Genomic DNA, 17950 nt, shown 5'->3' with positions numbered 1-17950 from the left:
CAGACCCAGGGTTCGCACTCAGTCCTGGGCTGGGAGGTGAGTCTGGGCGGAAGACCAGGTTCAGGCCCGCCTGGGGAGACACTCAGGCGCGCGGGGCGTCCTGGGGGTCACACCCGGGCCCCCGCGCCCAGGATCCCGCCCCGGAGGGGCGTCGGCGGGGGCGCGGGCCGGGCCGTGGCCTGGCGGGCCTGCGCCGGCTCGGCGGCGGGGCGAGGGCGCGCGCGCGGGGAGGGGCGGCGGGCGCGCGCACGGCGGGCCGGGGGCGCGGGCGCGGGCGCGCGCGGCGGGAGCTGGCGCGGGAGCGGCGGCGGCGGCGGCAGAGGCGGCGGCTCCGGCTCCGGCTCCGGCTCGGCTCGGCTCGGGCGGCGGTGGCGGGAGTGGGACCTGGCGGCGGCGGCGCGGGCGCGGGAGCGGCGGGGGACATGCGGACCGACGGCCCCCGGCTAGGCGGTGAGTGACCCCCGGCGGCCCGCGCCCACGGAGCGGAGCCGGGGGCGGTCCCGGGGGGCTGGGGGCGCCGCGAGGCCGGGCCGCGCCCCCCCCCACCGGCCGCGCCCGCAGCAGCCTCGGCTCGGCGCCCCCCTCGGCGCCCGGCGCGCCCTCCCCGCCGGAGCCCCCCGCGCCCCCGCCCTGCGCGCCGCACCTGAGCCGCAGCCCGCGCGCCCCCAGATGCAAAGTTTCCCCTTTGCATTTTTCCCCTTTTTGTGTGTGCGCGCGCGTGTGTGTGCGTGTGTGTGTGTGTGTATGTGTGTGTGTGCTCCCCCGCCTGGGTCCGCGCTGCATCGCCCCCCACTCCCGGCGCGGACGCGGGCCCGGGGGCGGCCACCCCAGCCCCGGGCGGGTCCAGGCCGCGCCCCCGCGCACGTGCGGCCCCGGGCCGCGCCGCCCGCGAGTTTGGGAGCCCCCGGGGGTCGGTCCCGGGAGGACGCGTCCACTCGGACGGCGCCGCAAAGTTCACTCCGTGGCCGCCCCGCGCCCCGTCCCGGGCCGGCCGGCCGCGTGTCCGGCCCCGCCCGCCGCTGCCCCGGCCGCCGCCTTTCCCCCCCGCGGGTGCCCGCGGGCCTGGGGTCTCCCCCGCCCGCGCCGCCCCGCGCCCGCCCCGACCCGGGGCGCCTTCCCGAGCGCCGCGCCCTGCCCGCCCGGCCCCCCGCGCCCCCCGACCCCCGCTCCGGAATGCCGCCCCTCTGGTTTGTCCACCTGGGTGGGGGAGGGGCCGGCCTTCTTCCCGAGTCGGTGCCCCCCAGTGCGGGCTTGGGGGGAGCTGGGGGCGGGTTCCCGGGGTGGGGGGCGCCCCCACCCCGGCCCCACCGGCTCCTGAACCCCGGGGACAGGGCCCCGGGGGCACCCAGGGAAGTGCCCGGGTGGGAGGCCCGGAAGAGCGGGGGAGTGGTTCCCGGGGGATCCTCCGCGCCGCGAGGACCCTCCGGAGCCCGGGGATCTGGTGGGATCCAGGGCGGGCTTGTGACAGGAAATCTCAGGAAATGCCGTGCTTGGCTCCTTATTAACGCTTGCTTCAGGGAGCCAGAAAATCCCTGTTTTCTACTGCCGATCTGAATGAGCCGGGGCTTCCAGAAGGAGCAGGTGTAACTCCCCAAACAGCCCCCCACATCCGCAGCCCCTCCTCCCAAGGCCACACACTCGCACGCCCCACCCCCACGCCGGTTCCGCACTGGGCTCCCCCTCTTAGCCTCAGCCTCGCGCTGACACTCGGACCCCGGCGCCCCAGCTCCCGCACGAGCTGTGTTTGCACGCCCCTGCGCCCTTGTGTCCGCACAGCTTCCCCCGTCCCCTCCCCCCAGCCCCTCCCCCTCCCGTCCGCCCACCCCCACACCCGCCGGGGCACGCGCTCACCCCTGCCCACTCCCTGCCCACTCCGGGCGCACACACTTTCTAGCACTCCTGGCTGGCCGGTTTCGCCCCTGGCTGTGTTTTGTTTCCCCACTCTCTCTTTCTCTCCCCTTTCTCTCCCCTACTCAGGAGGTGGTTTTCACGGGATCCCTCCCGCCCTGTCTCCCCACCCCCCAGCCCCAGCCTGACCTTCCCTCTCTTCCTGCTCCTGAGTTGTCCCCAGCTTGCAAGAGAGGAGCTGGGGGCTGGGGGCTGGGGGCTGGGGAGGGCTGCACCGCCCTTTCTGTTTCGGTGTGCAACAGAATGCAGATTCCTTCCCGGGAAGCCCAGCTCGGGAGGCTGGCCCCAGACTCAGTTTCACCCCCTCTACCCCGGGGCAGCTGACCCCACCGCTGGCCGCCCTCCAAGGCGGCCATAGTGTCCAGGGGAACTCTGGCGTGACCTGGGGCAGGCCTCGCTGCGTGCTGGGTGTGCTGGGGCCAGCCCTGCGGCCGGGGCCCTGCCCTTGAGCCGGTGGTCCCTGGGGCAGCCCATTGCATCATGGGAATGCAGCGCGATTCAGTCGCCTTATTGATCGCCCTCGGTGTGCCAGGCCCTGGGTTAGGCTCGCTCAGCCAGGCTGCCCCGCTTCCTGCGGGCCTGCCACGGGCAGCACGAGGCCGCCCGCCCTTACGAGTAGCCCAGGCTCGCCTGCTGCAGCCCAGAATTTTGAGCTGAGGCGTCGGATGATGGTTCAGGGAGCGCAGCATGGGACCAGAGAGAGTTCAAAGGTCAGGCTGAGAGAAGAGGTCTCCAGAGGGGATGGAGGTGGGTTTGGAGGGGTGACTAGGAGCCTGCCAGCTGAGAAAAGGGGGAGAGATGGGAGGAGGAACCCTTGGAGGTGGTGTCCTGGGCAGGGCCCGCGGAGACCGCCCAGGGGGCCTCGGATGCCTGTTGGTTAAGCCGCCGAGGCTTGATAACACACAGGAAACCAGAGCTTTAAAGTGCAGGGGGGCGGGTGTGGACGCCGTGAGGGCTGTGCAGTGTTCAGATTTGTTTTTCTGGAAGAGTCTGTGGCCGGGGGAAGCGAGCAGAGACAAGCCACCCGGGGGTTCAGTTAGGTCCAGGGAGAGGCTGGCTTGCAGAGGGCGGGGGCGAGGGCCCGTGAGAAGGCACGAGTGCCTCGTTGGGGCTGGGGACCCACCTGATGGGGGAGAAAGGGGTCTCGTTCCGGAGTTTTCCCCTCAAGGCACTGCAGCTCCTCCAGGCTGGGAATTTGGGGAGGAAACGCGGGGTAGACACTGCGCTCAGGGCTGTGTCCAAATGGCCCTTGAGACGTCTGGGGCATTTGAGGTGGGAGGTGGGGAGCCCATGTAGGAGGGCTTTGGGGGTGAGTGAGGCCTGGGGTTTGGGAGGGAGGAGAAGCCCTTGGAAGGGTGATGTACGGTGTCCGGGCGGGGTGTATTTCCGCTTACTGGTGCCCCCACCGTCCCCGGCCGGGAGTGGGACCCGGAATGAGCTGGTATGGCATGTGCCTCCGGGGATGCTCCAGGGATTCAAGTTCATGGGAAGGGCCGGTAGGACGGCAGGTGAGGCACGTACCTCGCACTCAGCTGACTCTGGTGCCGTCCCTGGCAGCACACGCACGTGGCTCCCGCGCCTTGCCAGGAGAGATGCTTGGGAGCACACGGCCCAGAGCACAGCTGGGTGTGGCTCGGGACAGCGCAGATAATGTGGTGGGTGCTTGGAGCAGGGCGTGCTCCCCAGAACACTCTGTCCTCTGGTGCAGCAGCAGCAGCAGTTGTTACAATGTGGCGTGCGGGGCCCGTGCTCAGCATCCACCTGGCCTCGCATCCCGCAGGGGAGGGCGGGACCTGCTCCTCTACAGTAGCTGCAAAGTGTGAGCTGAGGTTAGCGGGTCCTACGCGAGGGAATCCCACCCCCACACAGCCCTCCTGCTCACTCGGGGCAGGTGTGCGCTGCCGCTGGGGGTATTGATTGTCAGGCGCCCTTGACCTTCGGCTGTGCTGGTGAGAGACGAGGGGTCGGTGGCAGGGAACCTGAGAAGGGGCAGCGCCTCAGTGCTTGGTGCCAGCCCCGGGCGGACAAGCAGATTTTTCCGGCGCACTTCAGCGCAGTCCCATGGCCCGAGATAGTGACTGACCCTGGGGGCCGCCTCCTGGTCTGGGCTCCCTGGGGCTCCTCTGGCTGCCCTGCTGGGTCCACCCCACCAAGTTGTGGCCTTCCTACCTGACCTGGGGGCATGGCTGCCAAACTCCCCTCTCCAACAGCTTGGCAGCTGCCAGCCGGAGACTCCCAGCTTGGACCTGGTCCTGCTCAGGCCCATTCCAAGCGACTTTCCAGACTCCGGGGTGTGCCCAGCCGACCTGCTGGTTCTGGAAGCTGCGACTTGGGGGTCCGAGGGGGTGGTCCTGATTGTTGGGGGGCTTGTGGTCCTAGAGCCAGCACTGCATGGTGCGGGGGCAGGGGAGGGCTGAGGGTGTCTTTCCCTGCCTGGGTCCTGCTGCTGTGTCTGTGCCCTGGCCGGTCTCCAGGCCCCGGGGCGCACACCCCTCTTCCCAGGTGCAGCTTCTGCCCAAGTGAGGCCCCGTCCTCCCTGGGTCACCTGGAGCCTGGCGCTGATGCCAGCTGGCTCGGGCACCTTCCCCAGTCACGGATGCTGGAGCCAGCAGCCCTCCGCGGGGCACAGGGAGGCCCCAGCAGGCGTCCTTAGACAGACGGCCTTTGAGTGGAAGCTGGTCTGTCCAGCCAGACCTGCCCGGCAGCCTGCACGCTGCCAGGAGAAAGCAGTGGGCTGGCAGAGGGACGCCTGCGGCCACCTCGGCCACGCTGCCACCCGGGGCAGGCGAGCGCGGCGGGCCAGGGAGGATGGGCGAGCCTCCCCCATGTTGGCACAGGGCTCCAGTCTGAGTGAGGGGGATCCCGGGGCGGAGGTGCAGGTGTGTGCGTGGCAGGGGTGCCGAGCTGGGCGGGCAGGGGCTGGGGGGGGGGTGCTGTGTGTGCCCGCAGGGGGAGTCACGAGGAGCCCACCTGCGCCTTGAAGATGACAGAGAAGCCGAAAGTCACAGGTCCATATTGCTCCTGGCGCTGGTGGGCTGGTGGGCGTGGCGGGCCGGGCTGTTCTCTGGGAACCCACTCATGCCCCTGAGGCCAGGCAGACACCAGCCTCGCACTGTGCTCCGTGGGTCTGGACCCCGCCGAGGGGCACCCGTGTGGTCGCTGCACAGTGTCAGGGTCCAGCCCCCCTCGAGACCCTGAGCAGGGGGTTCTGTGGGTGCTGCGTTCCGGCAGGGCACGCACAGTGCAGGGAGGCCCCTTCGAGCATCCAGAGGAGAAGCCCCCGGCCCGGTGCTGGTGGGACCGGAGGGCCCGGGCAGATGAGGCCGCAGGTTGTCGGGAGCTGGAAGGTTCGACTGCCCAGTCTGTGGTTTAGGGCTTCACTGGAGGCCGTCAGGACCTGGCACGTCGTAGTTGGCGTCTAGAGTGTGGCCGAGATGGGAGGGCAGAGGTAGGCATCTGTCCTGCGCCAACAGGCCTTTCTACGGGGGCACGTCTGGGATCTTTTTTTCTTGGGGGTGAGATGGAGGAGTTTGGGAGAAGCGCCCAGCAGTGCTCAGTGGCTGCTCCTAGTTCTGTGCTCGCGGGTCTCTCCTAGGGGTGCTCAGGAGTGCACGCGGTGCCGAGGATGGAAGCAGGGCTGGCCACGATCGAGGCAAGCGCCTCAGCCCGGTGCTGTGTCTTGGGCCCCTGGTCTGCCGGCTGCCGTGCTGCCCCTGACGTCCTCTCCCCCTTCTCTCCCCAGGGCGGAGTGGAGGCCCTGGTGCCCTGCCCTCAGGGCTGCTGCTCCAGCAAGAGTGACTGGTGTGAGCAGGCCGAGACCCGGTGAGTGGGCCCACGACAGAGCAGCTTGGACGGGAAGGGCGGTCATGGGGCGTGAGAGGGCTGAGCCTCCCTGGGGCCGAGACCTTGCAGAGGCCGGGCCTGAAGGGGTGGCTGCAGGCGGAGAGGGGGATCACGGTGCTAGCGGAGAGAACGTGGGGACGGGTGTAATGCGGCCCACGGAAGGGGTCGTCCAGGATGGTACCTGGTGGGGCCAGAGGGCGTGTCCCACAGGGAGGGCGCTTGCCGTGCACGAGGCTGACCTGGGTTCTATCCTTCGCATCCCATATGGTTCCCCGAGCCTCTCTCTGGGTGTGGTGGCCCCAAAACACAAAACAAAACAAAGGCCGGTACCTGGGTTTCGGGCTGGGGTGAAAGTAAGGACTCGCCTTCCAGGTGGCGTCCTGGGACTTGCCCGAGGCTCTGCCTGTTCACCCTCTCCTTGGCTTCTCTCCCAGCGGGGGCTGTGGTGGGAGGGGCGTGGGCTCTGGGGCAGCTCCCACCGGGGGCCTTGGCGGGCCCCTTCCCCTCTCCTTGACACGCAGAGCCGGGGGCTGCGTCGCAGTGGGAGAGCTGGGTGGGGTTGAAGCCTGGGAACTCCGGCCGTCGGGCTAGTGTCCGGGCTGATGGTTTTCTGCTGGGGCTGAGCTGCAGGAAAGTGACCGTTGCGGGCCAGGATTGCCCAGGTGGCCGAGCGTGTGCCCGGCAGGTGTGGGCTCCCAGTTCCACCCGGGCGACCCCCGGGGGTCGGCCCAATAGCGCCTGATTTTCTGCTGGGGTGGCCCGCCCGGGGGTGACAGTGATGAAAGTCACTGCTCCAGATCCGAGCAACCACCGTGCGGCAAGCGGTAATAACTTCCCCGCCAACTGGCAGGAAGTTTCTGCGGAACACGGTTGAAACCGCTGCCCTCGACGTTTTCCCGAGCGCGCTAGGGAAGTACTGGCGGTCCCGGAGCAGAGAAGCCGCGTGCGTGCATCCATCTACCCATTTGCCCATCCGTTGACTCATTCATGAGCCATTATCTGTGTGTGCGCCGCCGTGGGATAAACAGCAGCACCCGAGTCGGGCCGCAGGGATGGGGTTTGCATACGGGGCGGGAGAGGAGATTGGAGGTGGGGGTGGGAGGCCGGAAACGCCGGGCGGGCCGTGGGGGAGGGGAAGCGCGCGTGTGCGGCTCCCTGGCGTGGGAGATGAGCCGGGCTGATGTCACTGGGGCTGCCGTGCTCTTCACGAGTCGTCTCGCGGCCGTGCCCTGAGTGGAGAGACGGGGCAGGGTCACAGGCTGGACCCGAGCACGAGGTGGACGTGTGCTTGGCGCATGGGCATTGGGGTGTTGGGCAGCGGGGCTGTCGGGTGCGAAGGTCAGTGGGGCCTGGGAGGGTCCCGGTTGTCTTTCCCCTCCCTGTCCTCAGAGGACGGACCTGGGAACGCAGGCCCAGAAGCCCCTGCTCCCGGGAAGCCACCGGCCGCCGGCCTGTCGGATGGAGCCGGGTGGGCAAGGGCACCTCAGGCAGAAGGGGCAGCGGCTTGGAGACCCTGAGTGTGTACCGGCGGCAGCCAGGAGGTCTGCCCTCCATGCTGCTGGGTCCAGGGACGGGGCAGGCCAGGCCGGGGGTCTTGCCACCCACCTCGGGCTCCCCAGCCTCAGTGCAGGGCTAGGCCCGACCAGCCCCCGCTGTGTTGGGAGAAGGTGCCAGGACTGTGGACTGGCCGGCCACACGCCTTGTTCCTTTGAGACTGTGTCTCTAGATGCCAGAAGCACCACCCCCCTGCCCCCTCTCGGTATCGGGAGGGCTGGGGCCACATCTGGTGGTGTTTGGGGGGAACTGGGGTTCGCTGTGTGCAAGACAAGGACCTTAACCCCTGTCCTGTCTCCCTGTCCTCCCATCCCCTGGAGAAATGCCTCTGGATGTTGCCTGAGCCCCACACAATCAGCTGGGAGGGAGCACTCTGGAGGGAGCATCCCCTGGTCGGCGGTTCCTCTGTCTTTGCTCTTCTGGAGCCGGTGGGGGGCGGGGCGGGGCGGGGCAGGGTGGGGGAAGGCTCGGACAGGGAAGAGTTAATGCAGGCTGCATGAGCTGGGTGCTGGGGGTGAGGAGGTGGCAGGGACAGGGAAACTCCCCGAGAGATAACTGCACACCAGCCCCAGGGAGGCGCGGCGTCCTCACCCCCCTCCTCCCCACCCGTAGGTGCCTCTGTAGCCGTCGCACCCAGAGACCTGGGGTGCTGTCCCTGACCTCCCCTCCCGCCTTCGGGGCCGCCCCGCCCTGCCTTGCCTTCCCAGCCGTGCACAGGGACCTCCATGGCGCCACTGCTGCCGCCGCCGGGCTGGGGTCGGCTCGAGACTGATTTATTCCCCTCATCGTCGTCGGTGGTTGGTTCGGTGGGAGTTGGAAGTGTGTCGGTTTTCCCTTCCCAAGTGTAACAAGGCGCGTTTCCGCCGCGGTGAGCTGCCCAGGCCGTGACAAAGGGGCTGGCTAGCCGCCCGCCCAGACCCCGAGCGGCACTGCTCCCCCCTGCCTGGGGCCCCTCCTTTCACCCGGGGGGCCCTGCCTCCTGGGAGCCGGGGTCCTGACCTGGGGGACGGGTGGAGGAGACTCGAGGAACAGGTGGTATTTGAGGACCAATTAATATTTGTGAATAATAACACGTGCCCAAGGGAAACAAATCAATCTGTGTTTGCATATTCATGAGGAGGATTTGGGGAATGATCCCAGCTGTTCCTCAGCCGGGGATCCCCCCACCAGCCCCACGTCACACCACCTTTGGGGGGCTCTGCCGAGGCTGCCGGCAGGGGCCATGGCTCCGGGTGGCCGCCTCTCCAGGCCGTGCCCACTGGCTTCCTGGGGCCTGGGGTGGGACCTGCCCTTCCCGTGCCCCCACCCTGCCCCCCACCCCCAAGCGGCCGGTGCCCAGGGTCTTCGATTTCACAAACCAATACAATTTCCAAAAGTACTTGCGGGCCAGACGTGGGGCTGGCAATCTTTTAAATTTTGCCAAGTAAGGATATTATAAAAAATAACTCCTATCAGCTATCGCCATCATTTCATACAAGAAAGGACATCTTAGCACCAAGGACAGAATCTGAGAATAACGGACGGTTCTTCCCAGGAACGGGCAGTTGGCAGCTTTACCCTGACAGGGAAAGGATGTATTCCAGTGCAGAGGAATCACCTCCGGCTCCGTCCGACCCGCCACGGGCCTCGGGCCATTGCCCGAGGACTGATGGGTCCCGGTGGGGCCAGCCATGCCTCGTGTGCGACCCTTGCATCCTCGAACCAGCCTGGCTCAGCCTTGCTGGCGGGGGGCGGGGGGGCCTCATCTCAGCACCCCCCCCCCAACTGGCTTCCTGCTCCACACGCACCTCCCCACAGTGACTGTGCGCCCAGCGGAGTTTGGAGAGTCAAGGTGTAGACTCTGGCCAGCGTGGGGGCGGCTCCCTGCTCTGCTCCGCTCTGACTCTCAGAGGGGCCCAAGGCCGAGCCTCTGTCCACTGGACTCTGGGGCAGGTGCTGATGCGGCCAGGACACAGCTCGCACCCGCTGGACTGCAGGACCAGGCGGCGTGTCCTTGGACCCCTGCTGTCTGTTCTGAGGGAAACCCTGTGCCTGTCTGCTGGGGCCCACACACCATTGACACCGGCACCAGGAACCCCACACTACTCCGGGCCTCATGGCGGCACCCCACTGCCCGGGCCCCTGGGCACCTCGGGAGGCCTGGACCAGAGCCGCGTGGCTGCGGGCGGGGGCAGGTGCTCGTCTTGGGCTGTGCTCCTGGGTGCGGGTGCCACAGTGCTGACTCCGGGGTTCCCCTGTGCTTCACCCCCCGACATCCTTACCCAGAGGCCGCGCCCTGCGCCCCCAAGTGCAGCCATCGCATGCGGGAGCCCGGAGTTCCACCCCGTGAGGGATCCGAGCACTGCTGGATGTGGCCCGGGGACCAGAGGGAAGAGAGGCCCTGGCTGCCCTCCGGGAGCAGCTCCCGAGTGTGTGTTGGGGGCGGGGGTGTCCCTGGTTGTGTCCGCTCGTGTGCTGCTGGCCCCAGGAGCTGCGGCAGGCCCTGTACCCCGTCCTTGGGAGCTGTGATCTCTGACCCGGGCCTGTGACACTGGGCCCCGCCCGGGCCTCCCGCCCAGCGCCGTGCCACCCCATGTCTCTGACCATGGAGTTCCGTGTCACATGAGGACCCAGCCCCAGACAGGGCCCTTGGAGTTCAGGGACATCCGTCCCAGGAGGCCTGTCCTCCTCCTGGGGGCTTTCCCTGTCCAGCCCTGTGAACTCTGACCCATGAGCAGAAGCGTGGCCTGGCGACACCCACCACGCCCCTTCCCCCCCACCTGCTGTGGCCTCTCAGCTCCAGCTCTGCCCTGTGACAGCCGCTTCGGGCCACCTCCCACCTGCCGGCCGCACGCTCCCAGCTGCCCTGGCCCTGCACCTTTGCTCACTTTCCACCCTCTGATCCCAGACCTTGGCCTGTCCCAGCGGAGGCACGGTTCAAGTTCCAGGCGGGAGCGGAGCCCTCTGAGCCCTGCCCCGTCACCTGTGCTCCTGCCCGCTCTCAGCTGGGCTCCCGGGTCTGCCCAGTCCCCGACAGCGGCCCGAGCGTGCCTGCCACCCCCTGCCCTCCCACCTCGAGTTTCAGAGCAGTTAGTGTGAGCGGAGCAGGTGGGCGCTTAGCGGGGCATCCCCCAGGCTCCGGGTGAGGGGTCAGCGAGCGCACCATCAGGCTGGGGAGGGGTGGCCGTGTCCAGCCTGTCTCCATGCAGGTACCCACGGAGGGGGGAGGCCCCCAGTCGAGGAGACTGGGAGCAAAGGTCCGGTCCCCCTCCCGCCCAGGTGCCCATCTCATGCCTCCTTCACCCCACCCCAGCATCTGGCACCCATCCCTCAACACCCTGAGTGGCTCGAGGCTTGCCTTTAGGATCTGGCACCCCCTGTTCTGGCCATTCGGGCCTCCCTGTATTTCCTTCTGGGCGCTTGGGCAGGACCAGGTGGGGGCGAGTCCTGGCAGGTTGGGGCTCCGGCCTCGGTGTCCGGCCTCTGGATCCTGTTGGAGCTGGTAGCTCCGTGCACTGCGTGTGGGGTCTGCCTCCCCCCCCCCCCGCCCGCTGGGTTCTGCTCACTCTCTCTCATTGGCTTTGTCTCGTCTTGCTCTTCATCCATGTCCCCTCGTGGGTGTCAGAAGGTTGGGGTCCAGGAAGGGTTACCCCGCCATCCCCTTACTGACCTCAGCAAGGCCTCCCGGGTGACCAGGTGCTTTTCGGACTCACTGGGTCACCGGGTTTTGCTCTGTCTGAGATGGGGGAGGGCAGGGGGCGGGTGAGTGAAGACCTGCATGGGCATGAAGGATGTGGGGACGTGGGTGGGGCCTTGGGGACACAGGTGGCTTCCAGCTCATGGCTCTGCCTTTCTCTCCCTCCCAGGTTGATTGTCCTGGCTGTGGCTGCCCGTGGTGCCCGAGCCCTGGATGGCCCCTAAGCCAGCCCCAGGGAGGACGATGGTGCCCCTCGTTCCTGCACTGGTGATGCTCGGCTTGGTGGCAGGCGCCCATGGAGACAGTAAGTCAGACCTCTTGGTGTCCTAGGGAGGTTCTGGACTGCACGTGGGGGAGGCAGGATGGCCAGACACCCCTCCGTCCCCGGCCTGGGCACCCCCCTCCCACCCAGGCGCACCCCATCCCAGGAAGCCTCTGGAATGCCTGCGTGTCCCTCTGGACGGGCGGGCGTGTGCGAGCGGGGCCCTGTTTTATGGGGTGGGGGTGAGGCGCGTCTTGGATTCATGTGGTCACAGGGACGTGCTCGGGCCTGACCGTGTCCGCCGGGGCCGTCTGCAGACGGCGGTGTGAACGTGAGGGGTGGGCGTGGGAACCCAGGGGCAGCACTCACAGCCCGTGAAGGGGACTCCAGACGTGTCCCAGATCCGGGGTCGCCCTGACCTAGATCCTGGGGATCCCTAATCCCTCCCCCATCGTCATTCCACAGCAAGGGAGCACCTTTGGCTCCTTCAAAGCCCCCTAGCCTGGGAACGGGGCGATTACACCTGACTGGCAGGAAGCTGGTTCCCAGCACCCCTCTGTGTGTGCGTGTGCGTGTGCGTGTGTGCGTGCGTGTGTGTGTGTGTGTGTGTGTGTGTGTGTGTGTGTTGGGGGACCGTGGGATTGTCCCCTGCCCAGCTCCAAATGTGAACTTTGGTCCCTCTCCTGCAGCCCTTCCCCCTGCCTGGCACTTCAAGACTGGCCGCAGCCCGCCCCGTCACCATGGTAACCACTGCTTGGTTACTGGTGGGAGGCGGGGCCCAGGGCAGATTTAGCCAATCTACGCGCAGAGGGGGAGGGGCGAGGCCCAAGCCAAGGTCCCTGGGGGAATGGGCTGTTCCCAGCCTGTCTGGAGTCCAGAGGTGGCCAAGGGCCAATCCAGCGGTCATCCTGGGAGTCAGCAGGCCAGAGGGCTTCCCCCCCCACTCCTGTCTAGGCCTGGGGCTGCAGCTTTCTCCCTGTCCCAGCTAGGCCCTAATGGCTCATTAATCCTTCAGAACCAGGTCCTGGGGATGGGACTGGCGGCCCTGGGGGGCGGGAAGAGGGTCTTTCCTCTGTGTGTGTGTGTGGGGGGGAGCCGGCCTGGCCGCCTTGAGGCTGAGTCTGCACGGGCGGGCGGGAGGTCCAAGGGTTGGTCTGCCGGCCTTGGCGCTGCAGTCCGCTCCTGGTCTCCCCCCTGGACCCCCAGGGCCCTTCCCCAGCGTGGGGGCGGGGCTGCCTGCTCCTCCCGCTGCAGACCCGACATGCCCTGACCCGTAGCCCTCTCTTCTCCCCCCACCTGAGCCGGCTCCTCTCTCTGTGTTCTCGCCCCGTGAGTGGCGTTACCACCCACCCTGCCCACCAAGGCAGAAACCGGGCCTCCTCCCGGTCTCCTGGCACCTCCTTCCCCAGCTCCCATCCATCACCAGCCGCTGTTGATTCTACCTTCTAAGTATCTTTGGAATGCGGCCACCTCGCTCTGCACACCGGCTCCCCTTTGGGCTCCTGCTCCTGCAGGGCTCCTCAGAACACCCCTCCCTCCAGGTTCCCCCAGTGCAGTCACCCCTCTGGCACAAGGGCTGGGAGAGCCCCATCCTGTCATCCTTCGGTGTCACGTCCCCCTCTCTGGAGCTAGGGGGACACATGGCTCAGGGGACAAGGCCCCACGTCCAATCCTGGCACCCCTTGGGCAGCGGCGGGCCTGCAGCCCCCAGCAGTACTCGCCCTGCCGCTCGGATGCCTTCCGGAAGAAGCCAGGCCTTTCCACCCGCCTCTGGGCCCTGCCCTGTGGAGCCTGGGCCACCTCCTCCAGGGTCCCCGCTCTGCGCGCCCCGCCTCGCCGACCACTCTGCTGCTCACCAGCTGTTCTGCGCTCCCTCCACCAGGACCATTCCCCTTCACTGCTTCTGCCCACCTCCTGTTCCCCAGGTGTCTGGGTCAGGCGGTCAGGCAGCACTCCGTGGGTCTCTGTCGTGTGTGTGTGTGTGTGTGTGTGCGCGCGCGCGCTAGACAAGCAGATGAGGACAAGAGAGGGTGTCTGTGTCTGTGTGTGTGTGTGTGTGTGTGTGTGTGTGTGTGCAGGGGTCCCTCTTCCCCTGTGGAGTACAGGGTATGTGTGTGTGTGCGCGCGTGTGTGCGCATGTGTGCGCGTGTGTGCGCGCGTGCGCGGAGTGTGCAGGGGTCCCTCTTCCCCTGTGGAGTACAGAGTGTATATGTGTGTGTGTGTGTGTGTATGCGTGCAGGGGTCCCTCTTCCCTTGTGGAGTATAGGGGTGTGTGTGTGTGTGTGTGTGTGTGTGTGTGTGTGTGTGTGTGTATGTGTGCAGGGGTCCCTCTTCCCCTGTGGAGTACAGGAGCTAAACTGGGCCGTGATCCCCATAGGTCACCCACGGTAGGGTCTGGACCCACGCTCCAGGGCCAGGCTTGCGCTGGGCCCGGGAAACATCTAGCCAGGGGCACGCAGGCTGACTGGGATGGAGCCACTGCGCGGGGGGGGGGGGGGCGGGCGCCCCAGAGAATTGACGACCAGAGCAGTGAAGCGCGGAGCGGACAAATGTGTTTCTATAGGCCTCTTAACGAGACAAATGAATGGGGCTTGGCCTCTGAGGCAAGCAGAGGGAAAGGGGGTGGGGAGCAGCTGCCAGGAGTTAGCCCAGGGGCCCCACGAGCAGACTGGGGGGGCACCGGGTCAGGCGGCCCCCCAGCCCGGGGCTCTGCGCTTCTTGGGGGGAGGCTGGTGGCCGCCAGGGTCTGGGCTGAGGGAGAGGTCCTGCTGAGCTCCTCGGCGGGGTCACCCAGTGTGTGAGGAACGTGCAGCCCGGCACAGCGGGCCCCTGGCGGGGAGGGCCCTAGGGACCAGGGTGTCCCGGCCCCTCGGAAAGAGTGGAGTCCCGGGGGCCGAGTGGGAGATGGGACTGAGGGGAAGGTGCAGGAGCGCGTCTGGGTCTCTCCATGGAACCCCCGGAGAGCCCCAGGAGGCCCCGCGGCGCGGCAGAGCCGGGGAGCAGGTGACCGGGTGTGAGGGAGGCCCTCCTCTGGCCCAGATTCCCGGCACCACAGCGCTCGGATCAGGAGGTCTGGAGGCTGGAGGGGCAGGTGACAGGCGGGACTGTGACGGGGGCAGGGCCTGAGCGGTGTGCCCCCCCACTCCCCCGCAGCACGCAGCCCTTCCCGCAGGGGCCCCGGCAGGCCGGCAGGCCGTGTCCCGACCAGACTCTGTCCTCTGTGGCACTTTCTCTCAGGCCTATTTTCTGTTGCACAATCGGGTAATCACTCCCACCTGGAGAGGCCAACTGAGGTCACGCAGGCCGGACATCTGACCCTAGTATTTACTCCCCCGTCTAGTTCGTGACCCCCGGGGCTCCCCGTGTGTCTGAGGGGACTCCCTTCTCCAGGCTGGCGGGAGCAGGCCCCCCGGGCCAGCACTGAGGAGGCCCCACCTCAGTAAGCGGCTCTGGGAGCCCGTCCCTTGCCCGGGCCCTTCCCTCGGTGCCGGGCTGCGGTCTAGCCCTGCTTCCGGGTGCCGTGCGCCTGCTGGCTGTGCACGTGGGCACGTTCCCCCGGGGCAGCACGGACCAGCAGGCAGCCTCTCTGTGCAGGGCCAGTCCCATGGGGCGGTCTGCCCACCCCCCCCACCCCAGGCCACCCCCTCCGGGTCTTGCCTGTCTGAGGCACCTTGCAAGCTTGGCCGCCCCTCACCTCTGCAGGGGGCCCAGAGACTGGCGGGAGCAGGAAGTCCCTCACCTGGGGGGCAGAGGCCCCTGCTGCCTGCCTGCCTGCCCGCCCTCCCCAACCCTCCCCAGCCCTCCCCAGCCCTCCCCAGCCCAGAGGCGCAGTGCACAGGTGTCCTGGGCCCCAGCCCCCAGCACCCGCAGGTGTTGCCTGAAGAAGACAGAAAACACACCCACTTCCACTGAAGAGCTGTTCCGGGAGTCCACCCCCCACTCCTGCACGTTGCCCTCCCGCTAGGGGGCTGCCAGTGACAGTGTAGGGAGGGACCCCGGGGGCTGGCTGAGCAGAACAGGCCCCCACAGGCTGTGAGGTGGGGCTGATACCTACAAAAAGGCAAGGAGGTGCCCAGGGGCCTGGCCTGTTGGAGCAGGCTCTGGGGCGGGGGCGGGGTGCTGGGGGGCCCTGGGCGCAGGCAGAGCTGTGTTGGGGGGAGGGGGGCGGTGCTGTTTGCTGAACCGAGAGGAAGAGGGGCCCCCCGGAGAGATCAGCAGGGAAGGGACAGGGTTGGGGAGACGCGATAACTGGGGTTCTGGGACAGGCCTGGAGGGTCCACACCAGGGCCGTGAGCAAGGGTGGGCTGCATGAGGTGCTCTCAGGCCGGGTGGGAGTGGGCTCGAGGCAAACAGGGGTGAAGAAAGGGGCACGCTGGGGTTCCACCTCCTCCCACCCCTGCATGTCCAGCAGCATCAGACGCATGCTCGCACACACGCGACACACACGCAGAGCTTTGTGCACACACGTACTCACACACAGCCTTGCTCACTCAGATACACAGACTCGCTCACGCACGTACACACACACAGCCTCATGCACACGCACACATGCACACGCACACGCGCACACACACACACACACAGAGCCTCACTCACGCACATGCACTCACATATCCTTGCCTGCGCACACAAGCACACGCGCGCGCGCGCACACACACACACACACACACACACACACACACACACCCCTCGCCGGCTGCCAAGGGCAGCCTTTCCCTTCTGCACACAACACACACACACACACACCCCACACCACCCCCCTAACCACCCCACCCCGCACCACAGCCTTTCCCTTCCAGGTGCTCTCAGGTGACCCAGCCCTGGCCCTCCCCCACTCTCCAGTGCAGTCTTTGTTTGGGGTGGCCCCGCCCCCGTCGCCCCGCCCCGGCCTCGCCCTGCCATTCCAGTTGGGCAGGTTGCGGGCTCTGGTTTCTGCTGTGGGTGGCGGGACTTGGTTGAGGCAGGAGGCTTACTTGTGGGGCTCCCCCCAGCCTGAGGGGCCCCAGAGGCGCCCTTCTCTTCTCACGGGCCCCTCTCTGCCTCTGCACCTGCTGTGCCAGGCCCGGGGGTCGGGGTCGCCCCACCGTGCCCTGCCTAGGCTCACCGTCCGGGGTGGGGGTAAGGGCCTGCCCTGCCCGGCTCGGGGCCCCGATGGGGAAGCTGCTGTGAATCAGACACTCCTCCACAGTGGGAGAGAGTCACCCCCACGCAGACAAAACAAACCCAGAGCCGCCAGGCACCAGGAACTGAGCTCATGGGGGCGGGACGGCGGCAGGGGCCAAGAAAGGTGTTTTGAAGGAAATAATGTTGGAACCGAGGTCAGAAATATGAACTGGAGAAGGGGGGTCAGAAAGTCGCCTAGAGGGCTGGAGAGAGGAGGGCTGGGGCCGGCAGGGCGCTCGCCTTGCACACGGCTGGCCCGGCTCTGATCCCCAGCACCCCGGATGCCCCCGAGCCTCACCAGGAGTAAGCCTGAGCACTGCTCATGTGCGACCACCATGCCCCTCTCCCTTGCCCCCCCCAAAAAAAAACAACCCTTTTCTAAGAGCTGCGGAACCACTGTGGGGCAGCTCTTGGTGGTGGTGTTTCCCTGTCTGGGGGCTCCGAGTGCCCTGCCCGCCGTCCTGTGGCTCCGGCCCCACCTGTGGCGAGTTTGATCCGAGTCGTTGTTGTTGCTCCCGGGCCGCTGTAGCGGGAACCCAGAAGGGCCACAACTAGAGAGGCCGGTGGGTGGTGAGGGGACGAGGTGGGCCTGCGGAGGAGGACGAGGAGGAGGAGGAGGAGGTGGTGGGGAAGCTGGCACCCCGGGGGGCAGTGGCAGGAGGCCCTTCCTTGCGGTGGGTCTGAGAGAAGAGGTGCGGCTCCAGGGAGGAGGGGCACAGCAAGCGCCCCGAACCCAGTGCAGAACACAAGAGCGTGGACGGCCCTTTGTGTGGTCCCCCTGCCGCCCCCCGGTCCCACCAGTGTGCTTCCCACCAGCTGCCCTTAGCTTTCTGCCCTCAGAGAGCCGGGGCTGCTGCCTCCCCGATACCCAGTGGCTCCTGGCTCTGCCCATGTGCCTGGGCAGCTCTTCTTTTTTCCTTTTTTTTTTTTTTTTTTAACTTTTGGGCCACACCTGGCAGTGCTCAGGGCTTATTCCTGGCTCTGTGCTTAGCAGTCATTCTTGGCGGGGCCCACACGCAGTGCCAGGGATCGACCCAGATTGGCAGCGTACAAGGCAAGCGCTCTACCCACTGTTCCTGCTCTACCCACTGTATCTGCCCAGCTCTTAGCCGCCTCTTTCCTCTGCCTTAACCCACCTTCTGAACCCTCCCCCGGGGCCACCATCCGGCCCCCCACGGCTCTCCTTTTTGGTCCTGAGACCCAGGGAGGGTGCGGGCACCCTCTGGCAGGCCCGCCCTGTCTCATTCCACAGCACCACACTGTGCCCACCTCTGGCTCCGCTTCAGAGCCCAGAACACAGAGGGGGGCGGTGACTTGCTTCCTCATCGCAGCAGAATGGGGGACCCTGAGCCCTGCCCTGCCCCTGCCCCCTCTGCTGTCCCTCCTCTCACAGTCTCCACGGCTGCATGCATCTCCCCGAAGGAGCCGCGGTGGAGACCAGCCCTCCTTCCCGCCGGCATGGGCCACCACCCACCATCGCCTCTTCGTCTTCCGGCACCCTCCTCTGCCCCGGCCCCCCACGCCCGGCAGACTGGTGCCCATGG

The 17950-nt window shown here is 67.4% G+C and overlaps 1 protein-coding gene across 14 annotated transcripts in view; it reads left to right on the top strand.

Annotated features, from left to right (window-relative positions):
• Positions 1–291: 291 nt before the first annotated feature.
• The window catches only part of PTPRF (protein tyrosine phosphatase receptor type F), a 72122-nt gene continuing 54463 nt past the window's right edge, over positions 292–17950 (top strand). For 7 of the 14 annotated variants that reach the window (XM_055137912.1, XM_055137908.1, XM_055137911.1 and 4 more), the window contains exons 1-3: positions 293–450; positions 5651–5730; positions 11151–11285. In XM_055137912.1, the coding sequence (XP_054993887.1) occupies positions 11195–11285 (91 nt within the window). In that variant the 5' untranslated portion in view covers positions 293–450; positions 5651–5730; positions 11151–11194. Of the gene's footprint in view, positions 451–5650; positions 5731–11150; positions 11286–17950 lie in introns of all 14 variants that reach the window. The other 7 variants (XM_055137906.1, XM_055137905.1, XM_055137901.1 and 4 more) reach the window with 2 other exon arrangements.

This window comes from Sorex araneus, chromosome 5, assembly GCF_027595985.1.
Source record: "Sorex araneus isolate mSorAra2 chromosome 5, mSorAra2.pri, whole genome shotgun sequence".
NCBI classification, from domain to species: Eukaryota; Metazoa; Chordata; class Mammalia; order Eulipotyphla; family Soricidae; genus Sorex; species Sorex araneus.
This window is presented reverse-complemented; position numbering and strand designations above follow the sequence as displayed.